Below are 16,624 nucleotides of genomic sequence, written 5' to 3'. Positions count from 1 at the left end.
TCAACTGGCCAGAATTTTGAGATCGCAATAGACGTGAAGGACTATAATGCGTTAAGAGCTCACTCAAGTACTGGGGAGCTAAACCATTTAGTGCTTTGTAAGTAATCAGCAATATTTTAAAATGTATATGATGTTTAATACGGAGCCAATGCAATGTTGATAGAACCGGGCTAATATGGTCATACTTCCTGGTTCTAGTAAGAACTCTAGCTGCTGCGTTTCGGACCAGCTGTAGTTTATTTATTAAGCGTGCAGGACAACCACCCATTCGAGCATCACTATAATCTAGCCTTGATATCATGAACGCATGAACTAATTGTTTCACATTTAGAGCATATGACGTAATTTAGATATATTTTTAAGATGGAAGAATGCGGTTTTACAGATACTAGAAACGTGACTTTCAAATGAAAGATTGGTATCAAAGAGCACACCCAGGTTCCTAACCGACGACGAAGATTTGACAGAGCAGCCATCAAGTGTTAGATAGTATTCTAGGTTATTACGTGAGGAAGTTTTTTGTCCAATAATTAGAATCTCTGTTTTTTCAGAGTTAAGTAGTAGGAAATTACTAGTCATCCAGTTTTTTTATATAAGCTATGCATTCCGTTAATTTTGTAAATTGATAAGTTTTGACAGGGTGCGAAGAAATATAGAGTGAGTATCGTCTACGGTTACGTATGTAACCCTCGTTCCCTGAGTAGGGAACGGAGACGTTACGTCGGATGACGACGAATGGGGTTTCGCTTAGAAAGCCTATCAACTTCGAGTATTACAAAACGAGCCAATGGCAAAGAAATGCCATGGGTCTGCGGAATTTGCATGGCGTAACTCCGCCCCACCTCGTGGGTATAAAAGGAGGAAGCCGGCAGCAAGCAGATATGTTTCTTCGCTGAGGAGCCAAGACTGAGCTCAGGCGATCCCCGCGGTACAGCGGAAAGTGGCAGGCAGACGTAACGTCTCCGTTCCCTACTCAGGGAACGAGGGTTACATACGTAACCGTAGACGTTCCCTTTCGTTGTCACTCCGAGTTACGTCGGATGACGACGAATGGGGTTACCAGTCTAATCACGCCACCTTCTCAGCTGTCTTCCAGTGCCCTGCGTAAATCGAGATCCCTGTCAGCCTGGACAAAGGACTCCATATAACACAGGAATACCAAGGTACACTGGGAAGCATATCCCAAGCTTAGGGGAAGTATGCAATTAATGCCAGCCCGGAGGGGGGGGACTTAGAGAATACACATATGACCCGAAGGAAGCATATGGAAAACACTGGGGTGTCCAGCCGCAGGTGGAATATTTCAACCCCAGGGGTGGCAAGGTGGCTTGCCAAGGGAAAGACACACGCTCAGAGAGGCTTACAGTGGAAATACACTGGAAATAGCCCGAAAGGGAGAACCGCGTACTGGTATGCCTGCCCCTCGAAAGCAAACCGGAGGAACGGTCTGTGTCGAGGAAGAATGGAGACATGAAAGTAGGCGTCCTTCAGGTCGATCGCTGCAAACCAATCCTGGGGCCGTATGCATTCGAAAACGCGTTTGGCGGTGAGCATCTTGAACGGCATCCGGTGAAGGGAGCGGTTCAGCACGCGCAAGTCCAGGATTGGCCGTAACCCACCGGTTTTCTTGGGGACAATGAAGTAGGGGCTGTAGAAGCCGGACCTCATCTCGGCTGGAGGGACAGTCTCGATTGCACCCTTCGCCAGCAGGGTGGCAATCTCTGCTCTCATGATAGGGGCATTGCCACCGACCAAAGTGGAGCGGACTCCCCTGAAGCGGGGAGGAGACCGTGCGAACTGAATCGCATAGCCGAGCCTGACGGTACGCGCGATCCAGTGGGACAGACGGGGAAGCTCTAGCCAGGCTCCCAGGAACTGAACCAACGGGATCATGCGAGCCACAGGCGTCCCCCCGGAGGGGCAGCGAAGCGGAGTAACTGGCCCAGATGTGGACGGCATAGCGGCCCGGAGAGGGGGCACAGTTAGCAAGCGCACCCTGGCAGAGGGGGCCAGGGGAGGACCAGGCTGGTCGTCCCGCGGGGGCCTGCTCTGCCAGGGGTCTGGCGACAGAGGGGGACAGGGGCGAAGCGGTCCGTGGACGGCACGCCGTGTCAACCGCCTCTGGGACAGAGAGGGGCGAGGAGAGCACGGCTTGTGGGCGGCGCTCTGTGTCGCCCGAGAACTCTGTGAGCTCAGGGAAGAGGAGATTGTTTCTGTCTTTAACCACATTAGGGTGCTGCCCACCCGTGGGTGAGCAGCGGGGAGTGGAGAACAAAAGATTCTCCCCCGGCCCTCCACCGGGGGAAGGAGTGGTCCTGCTACCACCTCCTGAGAAACAATCATCATCCCTGAGCAGCCCGTCTCAGGAGCGCCGCTTGGCCCGGCGTTTAGCGGGGGGCGGGGCAGGAGAGGGCTGTGGCGCCTTCTTACGGCTTCCTCCGCGACCGGCCCTGGGTGGAGGCTGCTGCGTGGTCCGGGCGGGAGGGGCGGGAGCCGCAGGAGGGCGCCCTCGGCGGGAAACAGGTCGAGGCGTCTGCCCGGCCGGCAAGGTGGAGGCAGCAGCGGGCCGGCGGGGCAGAATGTGTTTGATGGCCTCGGTCTGTTTCTGGGCAGTTGAAAACTGTTGGGCAAAGTCTTCAACTGCACCGCCGAAGAGGCCGGCCTGGGACAAGGGGGCGTTAAGCAGACGGGTCCGCTCAGCGTCCCGCATGTCAGCCAGGTTCAGCCACAGATGTCGCTCCTGGACCACAGCTGTGGACATCACCAAACCCAGGGAGCGCGCGGTAACCTTCGTCGCCCGGAGAGCAAGGTCGGTCGCGGCGCGCAGCTCATCAAAGAGCCCTGGGTTTGTCCTACCCTTGTGCATGTCTCTGAGCATCTGGGCCTGGTAGACCTGCAGAGTGGCCATAGCATGCAGTGAAGCAGCCGCCTGTCCCGCCGCTCTGTAAGACTTCGCCACCAGGGTCGACGAAAATCTACAGGCTTTGGATGGGTGCTTAGGCTCGCCCCGAGAAGAAGCACTCTGAGGACATAGTTGCATGGCAACAGAGCGTTCAACCGGGGGAAGCCCAGTGTACCCACGGGCAGCTGCCTCATCGAGGGGAGGAAAGGCGGATGAGACCAGCGAGCGGTCCCGAGAAGACAGGGGGGTCTTCCAGGACTTCGAGATCTCATCATGCACATCCGGGAAGAAAGGTATTGGGGTTTGCCGAGGACGAGGGTCGGCGGCCTTACCCAAAAACCAATCGTCCAGCCGCGAGCGCTCAGGACAGGGTGGAGGCCTCCACTCAAGTCCGATGCTCGCGGCTGCCCGGGAAAGCATGGCCGTCATCTCCGGATCAGACTCGAGCACAGCCGTATGCACACCGGAAGGTGGCAGCTGTGACGAGCCCTCACTTCCAGAAGAGTCAAACCCGCCAAGTGATGCTGCAACAGACATGGCATCTTCCTCTGTAGCTTCAACTGAAGCACGCGGGCCACCAGAGGGTAGACCCGCGGGAATCAGCAGTTCACTAGCGGGCACCGTCATTGAAGAGGGGGGCTGGGGTCGCGGACACATAGTCGGCGCCTTGTTCCAGACCGTAACCCTCAGATCACCCTGGCCACCAGCCGCAGGACGGGGGGTGGATGAGGGGACTCTCACTCTTGCGAGTTCACCGAGTCTCGACCGTAATGACGCGATGGTCATGTTCCCACAGAGAGAACATGAGTCATCCACGAGCGCTGCTCTAGCATGATCAATGCCCAAACATACTATGCAACGCTCGTGCCCATCAGAGTCCGATACCAATCTGCCGCAACCAGAAGTACACGGGCGAGACATCTTTAAAAAGACGTGCCACGTGTAAGCTCTTTTAGTGAGAGAAAACTCAAGTGTTGAAGCACCCGGGGAGAAACGCACCGACTGGCAGACCACTGCAACAGATCAGCAGGAAGCACGCTCTCGCCGTAGATCGCCGTCACACCAACACTCGAGGTACTCGTTTGTAAAGCTGACAATTCAGAGATGGCTTGTGGAGAGAAGAATACACTTGGCTCCGAAGCGAAAACATATCTGCTTGCTGCCGGCTTCCTCCTTTTATACCCACGAGGTGGGGCGGAGTTACGCCATGCAAATTCCGCAGACCCATGGCATTTCTTTGCCATTGGCTCGTTTTGTAATACTCGAAGTTGATAGGCTTTCTAAGCGAAACCCCATTCGTCGTCATCCGACGTAACTCGGAGTGACAACGAAAGGGAACATCAGCATAACAGTACTAATGCAATACTACCTCCCAAATGATATCTCCCAAGGGTAGCATGTACAGAGTGAACAGCAACGGTCCTAGTACTAAGCCTTGTGGTACTCCATACTGAACTTGTGATCGATAAGACATCTCTTCATTTACTGCTACAAACTGATAACGATCAGATAAGTATGATTTAAACCATGCTAGTGCAATTACACTAATGGCAACATAATTTTCGAGTGTATTTAAAAGAATATTGTGGTCGATAGTGTCAAATGCAGCACTAAGATCGAGTAGCACTAATAGAGAGATACAACCACGATCGGATGATAAGAGTAAATCATTTGTGACTCTAATGAGAGCTGTCTTAGTACTATGGTACGGTCTAAATCCTGACTGGAAATCCTCGCAGATACAATTTCTTTCTAAAAAGGAACATAGGTGTGAGGATACTGCCTTTTCTAGTATCTTTGACAGAAAAGGTAGATTCGAGATCGGCCTGTAATTAGTCAATTACAGGCCGATCAGGCCTGAAAGAGGCGTACGCCACTTCCAATGCATAAGTTGTGAATAATAAAAACAAACTTGACGGGAATATTTACGCACCTGCACGCAAACTCGGACCCATAAGTAGGAGGAGGCGGAATACAAATGTCCAGGGTGGTGCAGAAGGTAGTAAAAGCCATAGAGGAGCCTTGAGCAGAGGAAGAAAGTTACTGACTCAGGCCACAGCTGAGACTGCGCCCCATGGCAGCGTCACAGGATGGAGGAGCCATGGAGATGTTGTCACTGATGCCACAATGAGGACAACCAGAGGTTATGTCATGGAGGAAGGAGCCCACTGCCTAGCCAATGTAGCGAAGGGACTCCGATGATCTAGGTGGCCGCGACGTAGCCGCAGTGACGACCCCCTGAGATGGTGGTAGGGATCCGAAGGGCTGAAGTAGAGCTGGAGTGACCAAGGGTGGAGACGGAGTTTGAGGGAGGGAGGAGCTGGCCAAAGCTTAAGGGGTGGAGGGCCAGAGAGCAACGACCGGCCCCAATATCTGCTGCGTAGGTGTAGTGATGTAGTGTAGTGACCCAGGTGGAGCCGACGTGCTGAGGCTGAATGGCTGAGGCTGAGGCTGATAGTGATTTCAGACTAGGCCTACTTAGTTTATTGTAGTAGGTAACTTACTGGTAGTACATCTCTAAACGGTTTCGCTAGTATAATGTTTTAATTAAGTACTTTATTACTGCTATGAGTTAACAGGGATAGCTAGGATTGATTTCCAATCAATCTCACTTCCCGGAGATCATTAAAATGGACTAAAGGGAACTTCGTTTTTGAAAAATTTAAAATTCTTTTTTATAATAATTATATTCAACGTCTCAGTACACAATACTTAATGTTATATATACATAAAAACTATATGACTTACCTTTCAGGATTAGAATTCTCTGCCCAAGCCCAAGCCCGAACTTGACCCGGCCAGCCAATATTTCCTGCCACTATCCTCAGGCCGGGCCAATATTTCCTCCATTCGCAGTCTCGCACACATCACACACCTGGCCTGCTGTGCTATATTGTGTATCTTAAGTGCAACATAAAGCTTGAAGAAGTAAAGAAAAATTTAAACAGGAGAATTAACTTTGAGCAAGTTTGGAGGAAAGTCGGAATTATTTTACACTAGTCGTGGGCAGTGACAAAATATGTGTTGGCTTTGTCGAGTGCATTAAGTGCGGCACGCTGCTCTCCTATGACAGCAAAAAAACGGGTTCTTCGACGATGAACAGGAACATGAAGCAGGCTTGCCATGACATTAAAAAATGCTCTGGCGTCGCCCCTGGTTACAACGGCCCCACGTATTAAAAATGGTCGGGTTTAAATTGGGCTCGGGCTCATAATTCCAGTTAATCTGTCGGGCCGGACCGGGCTCGGACACAACGTGCACGGGCTCGGGTAGGGTCGGCTTGATTTTTTGGGCCCGATCTAAACTCTAATCAGGATGCAGCAGCAGCTTCTGTGTTGGCTGTCTGTCACTGGACCGTTAAAATTTGAACCGTTGCTGCAGAAACCGTAGGCTATTTAACCCCAACAGTCAGGTTATTTCTAGAAATTACCCAACAATTTTCTCATACATATTACTTTCATAAAGAGCTTGTAAATAACCCAACATTTTTGGAAAATAACCCAACATATTGACCCAATATGTGTAACCCATCGGTTGGGTTAAACAAATAACCCAACATTTTTTACTGTGTAGGCTCTCTATTTGACCCTAAGAATCACCCATAGTTCAAGCCAGGGTCGCCAGATCTGCAGTTTTTCCCTAAACTAAACATTATTTGTAGCACCACTCATCCAATAATTGCAAATAGCTCTGTGTTTTGTTACTACTAAAAAGAAACAAAGTCTCAGATTTCAAATAGTCAATTTTATCACGAAATTGAAACATTAATGCAGTTTTAACACTCTTAAATGTGACGTGATAGATCGCTGTAGCACTTTAGTTCAAACAGCATTTTACGGCACGGTTAATATGCTGTATTTGTTGGGGTGTGACGAGATTCCTTTTACCTCTGTACAGATAAAACGTGGTCGGGATTATTCCGGTTCACGTGGCTACGCTGACGTGATAAATAATTCTGTATTATACATTTTTAAGTCCAGACAAGTAGTTTGTTGAGGGTTGGTTTGTAAAGAAGGACTACACCCCTGCGCACATATATATTCAAACGCACATACCTATGAACTGAACATGTGATGCGGATGTGTGCGAGGTTGACATTTTCGTGGGTTTGCGTTTTTGAGGTTTGTGCAGAGATAACCTTTTTTTTCCAACATTTTTCAAGGTTTGCACCTTGGAACCTATTTCAGGTTTTGCGTTCTCGAGCCACCAGGCACTGTTCTGTGCAGATGGGCGGCCTGAGCGCGTTGAGGGTTTTCTGTTAGAACGGTGTCATGTTTGCGGCCCCGAAGTTAATAACTAATGATCTTGGCAATGGATGTGAATCAATCAATCAAACTAATTTTAGCTGGACAATAACTTTATCCTAGAGCCGCTGTAAAGCCAAAACAATCTCTGTTACTGTAATTTCCTATTATCACTGTAAAGCTGCTTTGAAACAATCCATATTGTAACTTTTGACTTGACTTGAATTATTGATTTTATTTGAAATTTTTTCTATTACAGTCACATTAGTTCATAGGTGAATGTGTGTGAGTGGGTGTGTCTGTTTTGCACTCTTGATGTTTTAGAGTTTCACCTCTTCATTGCTGTGCAATTTTTGTCTGCATCGTGGCTGATTTGTAGATTGTACGCTCAAAAATGTTCTGTATTTTCACTTCACCAGGTAAACAGCACCGTCGTCCACGTCATATAAAAGAAAATGCAACTTATTGGACTAGACGACTTTCTTACACTGCTCAGAAATCTGACGCTCGTGTGCCCATTGTAATCACTTTCAACGGTAGACAGGGGTAATTATAGCCACTCTGATTGGTCTGCATCTATGCAGCAGTGTCATGCAATGTGTTGTGACACATTCCTCCCATAACCATCATTAAAATAATGACTTAAAGAGCCACAGTAATGATGCCACAGTGGACCTTCTATTGGCTCTTACCAGACGGAATAGCCGTCGTTGCCCTCATGCATGGATGAGCCTTGGGGGCACAACACTTTCTCAGTGGTGTTGTGGTTTGTCCCTCCTCGGACCACCGTTGGTAAATTTAAATCACCGCTGACCATGAATAACCCACAAGCCTTGACGTTTCAGCGATACTATGACCCAGTCACCCCCCTGCTGAGATCCCTTCACTGGCTACCGATACATTTTAAAATTTAATATACAATTTTAATACTGGTGTATAAATCTTTAAATGATTTAGCACCTTCTTATCTATCCGATTTACTTCATTTCTACTCTCCCACTAGAAGTCTTAGATCTGAAACGAAACTACTTCTTCAGATACCTAAAACCCGGCTAAAATCAAGGGGAGACCGAGCTTTTGAAGTGGCTGGTCCCACACTTTGGAACAAGCTCCCACTTTATATTAGAGAAACTTCCTCTCTGTCTGAGTTCAAGTCCTGTCTTAGAACCTATCTATTTTCTGTCGCTTTTAGCTTAGAATGATTATTCTGCTCTGAACTGCTTATCATTATTTATGTCACTAAATTGCATTAGTTTCTTTCTCTATGTGTACAGCACTTTGGTCGGCCAGTGGCCGTTTTTAAATGTGCTTTATAAATAAACTGAAACTGAAACTGATACTATGACCCAGTCACCTTGCCATAACAATTTGCCCCTTGTCCTAGTCACCTAAATCTTTATTCTTGTCCATTTCTCCTGCATCCAACACGTTGATTACGAGAACTAATTGTTTGGTTACCTTCTAATTTACTCAGACGTTTACATGTGGCCTCGTTAGGAGATGATCAGCGATATTCGCTTAAAAATTGTTTGGTCATAATGTTTTGGCTTTTCAGATGTGATTTAAACATTTTTTACCCTCCTCAGGCTTCAACCCCAGGTGGGACTGCACCTTTAAGTTCCAGCTTCATGTGCCAGAGCTGGTATTAGTACGTTTTATGGTCGAGGACCATGACTACGCTACCAGTAATGATTTTCTGGGCGAGTTTACGTTTCCTTTCACAAGCATTCGGGCAGGTATGACTTTTATTGATTCTTAACTGAACTCAAACTGCCCTGTTTTGACTGCACACACTTATTCTGTAACATTTGTTCTGCAGGTTACAGACATGTGCATCTGCTGAAAGCAGACGGCTCTAGCATGTCTCCCTCCAGTCTCTTCATCCATGTTAAAATCACTCCTGGCTACAGCAGCCCTACCAGACAAGCGGGCACACATAGTACCTGAGAATAAAGCATGTCGGTAAAGCACCTGAAGTGCTCCTTATCTGGGAAGTTACAGTTTTTTACATCAACTTTGTGACCCAAAATTGCCATCACTGTATGAGAGTTATATGCTATTAAAAACATGTATGCTGAAGCCATTTCACACTGTAAAAAAGGACTATGTTTGTCATGTTTACAAGTAACAATAACTAAATATCGTGACAACAATTTTAATTTACAAAGAAACAAAATAGGGATACTTTATAAAAAGATACTTTGCTATATTAAATTTTATTCTAGTTTAAGTATTAATTTTACAATGTAGTAGGGTTTATGCTTTATATATATATATATATATATATATATATATATATATTAGTACTGTCAATCGATTAAAACATTAACTAGATTAATAAAAAAAAATTCTGTGATTAAAAATACTTACATTTTTAATATATTTTATAACGTAATCATTTCACAGTTAATCTCCAAATTAATGTAAAAACAACATAAAGATGGATCTCATTCAATAATAATTGCATGATTATTTTGCATTTGTACACACTGGAGAACTTCTCACAAAAAAATCTCCGCCTAATTCACAACAAGTTCGTACCATAGACTTTAAAAAAAAGATGGACGACGCACCTTCTCTCTCTTCTATTGTTGAAAGGTGAAGCCGCCAATGTCCCAATATGCCGCTAACATCTTGCGGTGATTTGGGACCTGATTCTCTGCGGTAGTGAATGTGGGACCAGAGTCTGCGCAGTAGTGATCGTGAAGAGTAGCCGCATAACCCATCACTCCCGTGGACACTGTTAATTCAGTTTACTGCAGAACAACTCATTATGTCGGTGTGAAATAAACAGTTATGGAAATATAGAAATTAAAGTTGAAGCTCCAATCTCCTCCTGATAGTCTCCAAAAAAGTCTGTTGGTACCTCAGTGACTACTTTGCTCTGAGAAGCTGTCAATCACAGAGCTGTCAATCATGACATAACACTACAGTTTTCCTAGCATTAAATAACTACTTCAGCCATCAAGTGTTAGACAATATTCTAGGTTATTACGTGAGGAAGTTTTTTGTCCAATAATTATAATCTCTGTTTTTTGAGAATTAAGTAGTAGGAAATTACTAGTCATCCAGTTTTTTATATCAGCTATGCAATCCGTTAATTTTGTGGATTGGTAAATTTCGTCAGGGCGTGAAGAAATATAGAGCTGAGTATAATCAGCATAACAGTGAAAACTAATGCCATGCTTTCTAATAATACCTCCTAAGGGTAGCATGTACAAAGTGAACAGCAACGGTCCTAGTACTGAGTCTTGTGGTACACCATACCGAACTTTTGACCGATAAGACATCTCTTCATTTGCTACTACCAACTGATGACGGTCAGATAAGTATGATTTAAACCACTCTAGTGCAATTCCACTAATGCCAACATAATTTTCGAGTCTATTTAAAAGAATGTTGTGGTCGATAGTGTCAAATGCAGCACTAAGATCGAGTAGCACTAATAGAGAGATACAACCACGATCGGATGATAAGAGCAAATCATTTGTGACTCTAATGAGAGCTGTCTCAGTACTATGGTACGGTCTAAAAACGGTCTGGAAATCCTCACAGATACCATTTCTTTCTAAAAAGGAATATAGTTGTGAAGATACTGCCTTTTCTAGTATCTTTGACAGAAAAGGTAGATTCGAGATCGGCCTGCAATTGACTAATTCTGTGGGATCAAGTTTAGTTTTTTAACTAGTCGTTTAATCATAGCCAGCTTAAAAGTTTTCGGTACGTATCCTAGTGACAAAGATGAATTAATGATATTGAGAAGAGGATCTATGACTTCTGGAAGCTTCTCTTTCAATAGTTTAGCTGGTATTGGGTCTAACATACATGTTGTTGATTTAGATGATTTAACGAGTTTAGAAAATTCTTCCTCTCCTATAGCAATGAATGAATCGAATTTTTCGTCAGTGAAACTACAATGCACTGTCTGATGAGATACTGTAGTAGACGGTTGCAAAGTTATAATTTTTTTCCTGATATTATCAATCTTACAAGTGAAGAAGGTCATAAAGTCATTACTGTTGTGCTGCTTGCAAACTTCTGGGCTTGAAACTTTATTTTTCGTCGGTTTAGCAACTGTTTCGAATATACCTAGGGGTTTGTTTATTTTCTTTTAATAGGGTTGAAAAATTGTTATTTTAAAAATTATTGAAAAATAAGCAGATCTAGCAGTTTTAAGTTTTAACTTCCATGAAATGCGAAATACCTCTAGTTTTGTTTTCTTCCAGTTTCGCTCCATTTTTCTGGCTGCTCTCTTTAGTGCCAGAGTGTGCTTGTTGTACCACGGTGTTGGACTATTTTCTTTGATCTTCTTTAAGCGCAACGGAGCAACTATGTCTAAAGTGCTGGAAAAGAGAGAGTTAAAAGTTTCTGTCGCAATGTCGAGGTTCTTCTAAGCTATCTGGGATGCTGAGATGATGAAACTGATCAGGAAGATTATTAATAAAGCAATTTTTAGTGGCAAAAGTGATAGGTCTAACATATTTGTAACACGGAGTCGGCTTTGCAGCCTTGGCTAAATTAAGTTTACACAATTAAGTTGGCTAAATTAAGTTTACACAAGACTAGATAATGATCTGAGATGTCATCGCTCTGCTGCAGAATTTCAACAGCATCAACATTGATTCCATGTGATAACATTAGATCTAGAGTATGATTACGACAATGAGTAGGTCCTGACACGTGTTGTCTAACTCAAATAGAGTTAAGAATGTCTTTAAATGACAATCCCAATGCATCTTTTTCATTATCTACATGTATATTAAAATCACCAACAATTAGGACTTTATCTGCAGCCAGTGCTAACTGTGATAGAAAGTCAGCAAATTCTTTGATAAAGTCTGTATGGTGCCCTGGTGGCCTGTATACAGTAGCCAGCACAAATCTTAAACGTGATTTATCATTTGCACTATACAGTATATTGTTACATTAAGCACCAACACTTCAAAAGAATTTGAAACTAGACTTCTTAGTAATTTTAAAAATATTACTATAAATTACAGCAACACCTCCCCCTTTGCCTTTCAGACGAGGTTCATGTTTATAACAGTAATCTTGCGGTGTGCACTCATTTAAAGTAATGTAATTGTTTTGTTTTAGCCAGGTTTCTGTCATACACAGCACATCTAGGTTATAGTCTGTAATCATATGTAGCGACTGACCGAATCCTGTTTTCCTTTCACTACTGAACAAATATGAACACATATATGTTTAATTCACAAAACCTTGAATCATGTGAAATGGTGCCCCAATGTCTGCCAGCAGGTCATTGATTAACTCCATTTATGACGCATTGCGCAATCAAGAAACAGGTCCCCGTTGTTCTCGAAACCCTCACGTGGTGCACACCACGGATGGACAATATGCCCTAAGGATACACACACACACACCTCACATACCCGCACACAAACATCCTTTGTGTGCAACTTAGGATAGGAATGTCCTTAATGTATATAACACAGAATTGTATCTAACCTTCCTGTATGCATGCATATCTAATTAGTTTTGTCTTATTCTATAGATGTAATTGGAGACTGGTCTGTAACTTCAAATCTTAAGTGTATTTCTAAAGAAAGATTACCTAACAGTATCATCTTCTGTAACTCGCCCTCTTGCTAGGTCATAAAACTTTATGACTCCCAAAAGGAATTCCAAGGGAATCACAGCTCCCACTTGAATTCTGATAAAGAAAGAGGAATAGACTCTGCAATTATATATTTTCTATAAGTATAACCGCTTAAGAAATGTATAAACATGAATTTGATCTTTCCTAGGTCATGGTAGCCGGTATTATGGCTTTATAGTCGTGTGAGTGAACATTAAATGTGTGTAATTCTGCATATGAATGTAACTTTATGTTTCTTATACTCTTTCCGGCCATTCTTGGTACCTGTTTGACCGTCTTGTTTTGACTAAACCAGTCATACATATTACAGTAAAATGTATTGTTCTGTGTGTACAATCTTTCTGGCTAGAAATGACAAAATTTTATAGCATCATCAATTATCCTGACAAGACAAAGAAGAACTTTTCCCACTCGAGATGCTCTAAGATGATTGGTTCACATACGCGAAGCAGGCGTGAACCCCTCCTCTCTATAAGAAACTGACACAGGAGTTTCTAAAAAAAGAGAGCACTTTCCCTGTGAGAGGTGTCTGGTCCCATGGCTCCTTAGGGAGCATTACACCGCGTTTCTTTTCTTTTCCTTTCTTTACTAAGTTTTATTTTCATTCTTCGCCTCTCCCTCCCGAGGGAGATGAACTCTGAACTATTTCCTTGGTAACTTCACGTTCGGTGAACCTTTAAAACTTCCCGCGAGTCTGCTCGCCCCGGAAGACACGAGAGAACAAGCCTATAGCGCCGAAGGACAAACACGCATACGACTCTGCGTTCTTCAGCTCACACAAAGAGAACCATACGCATTCGCAAGTATAGGTTATTGATTTGATTTGATTGATGTGATTTCTTGTTGCCTCTTTAAGGGTTATTGTCTGTGATTTTTGCCATGCTGCGATCACCCCGGTGATCTCTCTCATCCTGACCGTTAGTTTCACTTTCTCATCCTCTCTCTCTCTCTCACTCAATCTCTCTCTCTCTCACTCCCGTTGTTATTCGTTTGTCTCGTTAGTTTTACTGTTTATTGTACATACATGTATCCCGGGTTTAAATGTAGAATTCTGTATCCGTAGTTTCATTTTATTAAAACCATTATATTCTTGATTGCTAATTGTCTAAAGTTCTCATTTTTACAAAGTCAATGAAGTGTTCGACCATTTTGCTACAAAGCTTTACAATTCGTTACTATTTCAGTAACCTAAATTTTATAATAACAAGAAGGTGATTTTTCATGGCCAGAAAATAGCTTTTTTTGGAATTATAAGAAAGAGATACTTTTTGTTGAAAATTGATAAGTTAATCTTACGGCCGTTTGCTGGACAAACAGATTGTTCATAACTAAATTAATTCCATTTAAGGTTATCTCATATAATCGATCTGTAATAAGACTATTGATATATTAATGACGAACCATAACCCATTATGGTGATCATTCATATATACAATCGACCTATTTTCAGCTTCGATAATTTAACTGTAATATGCAATATATTAATCATTCATGATTAATTATTAAATTCCCTATATATAATTTGAGCTAATTTATTGTAAGACTCATTGTCGCTACAGTTTGGTGGAGATCGCGAGGCATTTCAAACTTTGTTTTATGAGCAAATTCAGTTTCAATCTATGAGTATATTGTGTATTAATATATATATATATATATATATATATATATATATTTTTTTTTTTTTTTTTTTATGCGCGCTCCAGCGAAAGTCGCGCAACGCAGTTCATATTATACCTGTCCCTGTAAAGACGAAGCAAACTCTTTGCAGCTGGTACATGTTAATATTATTTAAACGCCTGATTAAGACGAGAATCTCTTTCTCAGAGCAAGACGTAAATCTGATCGAGAGCGAGTTTCCTCTCTTCAGTGGTAAAAGGCCTTCCATAATGTCGTTATTGAATTCGTGGTTAACCCAGTGATATTCAACAAAAACGGTAAACTCCTGGTCAAAATTGGTTTAGCTACCCAATTAAAGATCTGATACATTTAAATATAAATCTAATACATAAAAATGTTTATGTAACAACAGACGGAAATTCCTGTTGTTTCACATCTGCGTGTTTTCACAGCGAAAAAATCCTGTTTCACGCTCTTGTGCAGTACAGCACCGAAAGATCCACAGAGATCTGCTTGTTTATTTGTGATTTATTGCAGGAATTCAGCGCACGACGCGAGTTGAAAGCTCTTATTTTGAATCACATTAAAGTCGGTTGTAATTCCGCTTGCTAAACACCAGAGGGCGGCCTTTAAGTGTTTAGGAGTCTCGAATTACGCCCCGCCTTCTGACTTCAGCCTGCATGAGCGCAATTACGCCATCTTGTGGCCGTTTCAGATAATGCTCTCTTTACTGCTGAATTCATTTCCCTGTGAATTAAGGGAATTCATTTCCCTGTCTAAATTCTCAAGAATTATTTGCATTTAGACCTTTGCTCGTGCGAATATTATTTTGTGTTAGACAAAATTCTTCTGCTTTTGACTGGTACATTTACTTTGAGTTTGGTTCAAGACAAGATTTGAATTAAAACTTAAACTAAATCCCAGCACAGCCAGAGAGAGCCCAAGTCAGTTCACTCAACTCTCCTTGTCTCTCTGTCCAATTCTGTTTGAATTGCCTATTTCTACTTTTCTCTTTTTATAGTTATTGACGATACTTTACTGTTGTTGTTAATTATTATAAAATTTTATCCTGATTTCTCAATCTCCTTTCACGCTTATTTTAATTTGGTTTTAAACCAGTTTAAATTTACATCGTGTTTGCCTGTCAGTCACTGATATCCATGTGGAGGGAACAGCGCCACCCTGTGGCCTTTCCCCCTAAGTCGGTATCACGTTTTTCCTCCTTTCACTCTGTTTTGAATTGTGCATCTATCTCATCTTCCCCTTTTTGATTATTTTATAGTCATTAATGATACTTTACGGTGTTATTAGCTATTATAGGATATCATTCTGATTTCCCTTTTAATTCTTTCCTGCTTGTTTTAAGTTTTAAATTTAAACAAGTTTTGAATTTTGAATTTGAATCAAGTGTTCTGTTTACCCAGGCAAAGCACAGAGAAGGAATACGCCCCCTCGTGGTGAAAACCCACTACTGCGGCCTGCTTCTTCTATCTACAGTGTTTCAATCCTGTCTCTTTATATTTTGATTTTAATTATTTTTCCTCTCTTTTGGGTTAGGTTATCTTGATAATTACCAACATTATCATAATTCCCTCTTTTTATTATTATTTAGTAAAACCTTCGACTCTTATTGCTACATAAATAATTACTCAATTTGGTTTAAACAAACAAGCCTTAATTCACTTTAAGCTTCCCTTGTTCATCCTTTTGTGTATCTATTGTAGTACTCCCTTGGTGATTTGAAGTCATCTCTGGTGGTGTTCCGGCCAGCAGGGTTGTCCGACCAGCGTTACCAACACCCTACTGTGCGTGAATCTCGGTTTCTTTTATCTCTGTCCGTCGTTGCGGCCCGCAGTGCTGACATCAGCAATTTGGCACTCCAAAGGTAGTCAACCAGTCCAGCCGACACAAAAAGCCAATTTCTGGGACCAGTACCTAAACCGGGGCCTAAAAAGAGGCCACTCCTCCGGGAGGGTTCTGGGGAACAGCCCAATTTTGTAGTGTTGTCTGGCGGTTGACATCTTGGCTTTGCCGAGTTGTGTTTAAAGTCACAAAGGCTGTTTGGGAGGGCGCAACACGACACAGAGTAACGGAGGGCCGAGGACACCGCGGTTGAGTGTTTGGGAAGCGCCAGGGAGGTTGACCATGCCACTGGTTCTCACCGGAGTGGATTCAATTCACCGCAGGTAAACTAAATTTAATAAAAACCCATTCCACCTACTATGAGCCACAAAATAC

The 16,624-nt window shown here is 43.0% G+C and overlaps 1 protein-coding gene across 2 annotated transcripts in view; it reads left to right on the top strand.

Moving 5' to 3' along the window:
• The window catches only part of LOC143710232 (1-phosphatidylinositol 4,5-bisphosphate phosphodiesterase delta-3-A-like), an 83,813-nt gene extending 74,491 nt beyond the window's left edge, over positions 1-9,322 (top strand). For both annotated transcript variants that reach the window (XM_077201232.1, XM_077201233.1), the window contains 2 exons: positions 8,733-8,882; positions 8,966-9,322. In XM_077201232.1, the coding sequence (XP_077057347.1) occupies positions 8,733-8,882; positions 8,966-9,093 (278 nt within the window). In that variant the 3' untranslated portion in view covers positions 9,094-9,322. The remainder of the gene's footprint in view (positions 1-8,732; positions 8,883-8,965) is intronic.
• Positions 9,323-16,624: the final 7,302 nt, after the last annotated feature.

This window comes from Siphateles boraxobius, unplaced genomic scaffold (assembly GCF_051911475.1).
Source record: "Siphateles boraxobius isolate OS27281-9 unplaced genomic scaffold, OSU_SipBor_1 46, whole genome shotgun sequence".
Lineage (NCBI taxonomy): Eukaryota > Metazoa > Chordata > Actinopteri > Cypriniformes > Leuciscidae > Siphateles > Siphateles boraxobius.
The sequence above is the reverse complement of the archived record's forward strand: the minus strand, read 5'-3'. Positions and strand labels throughout refer to the sequence as shown.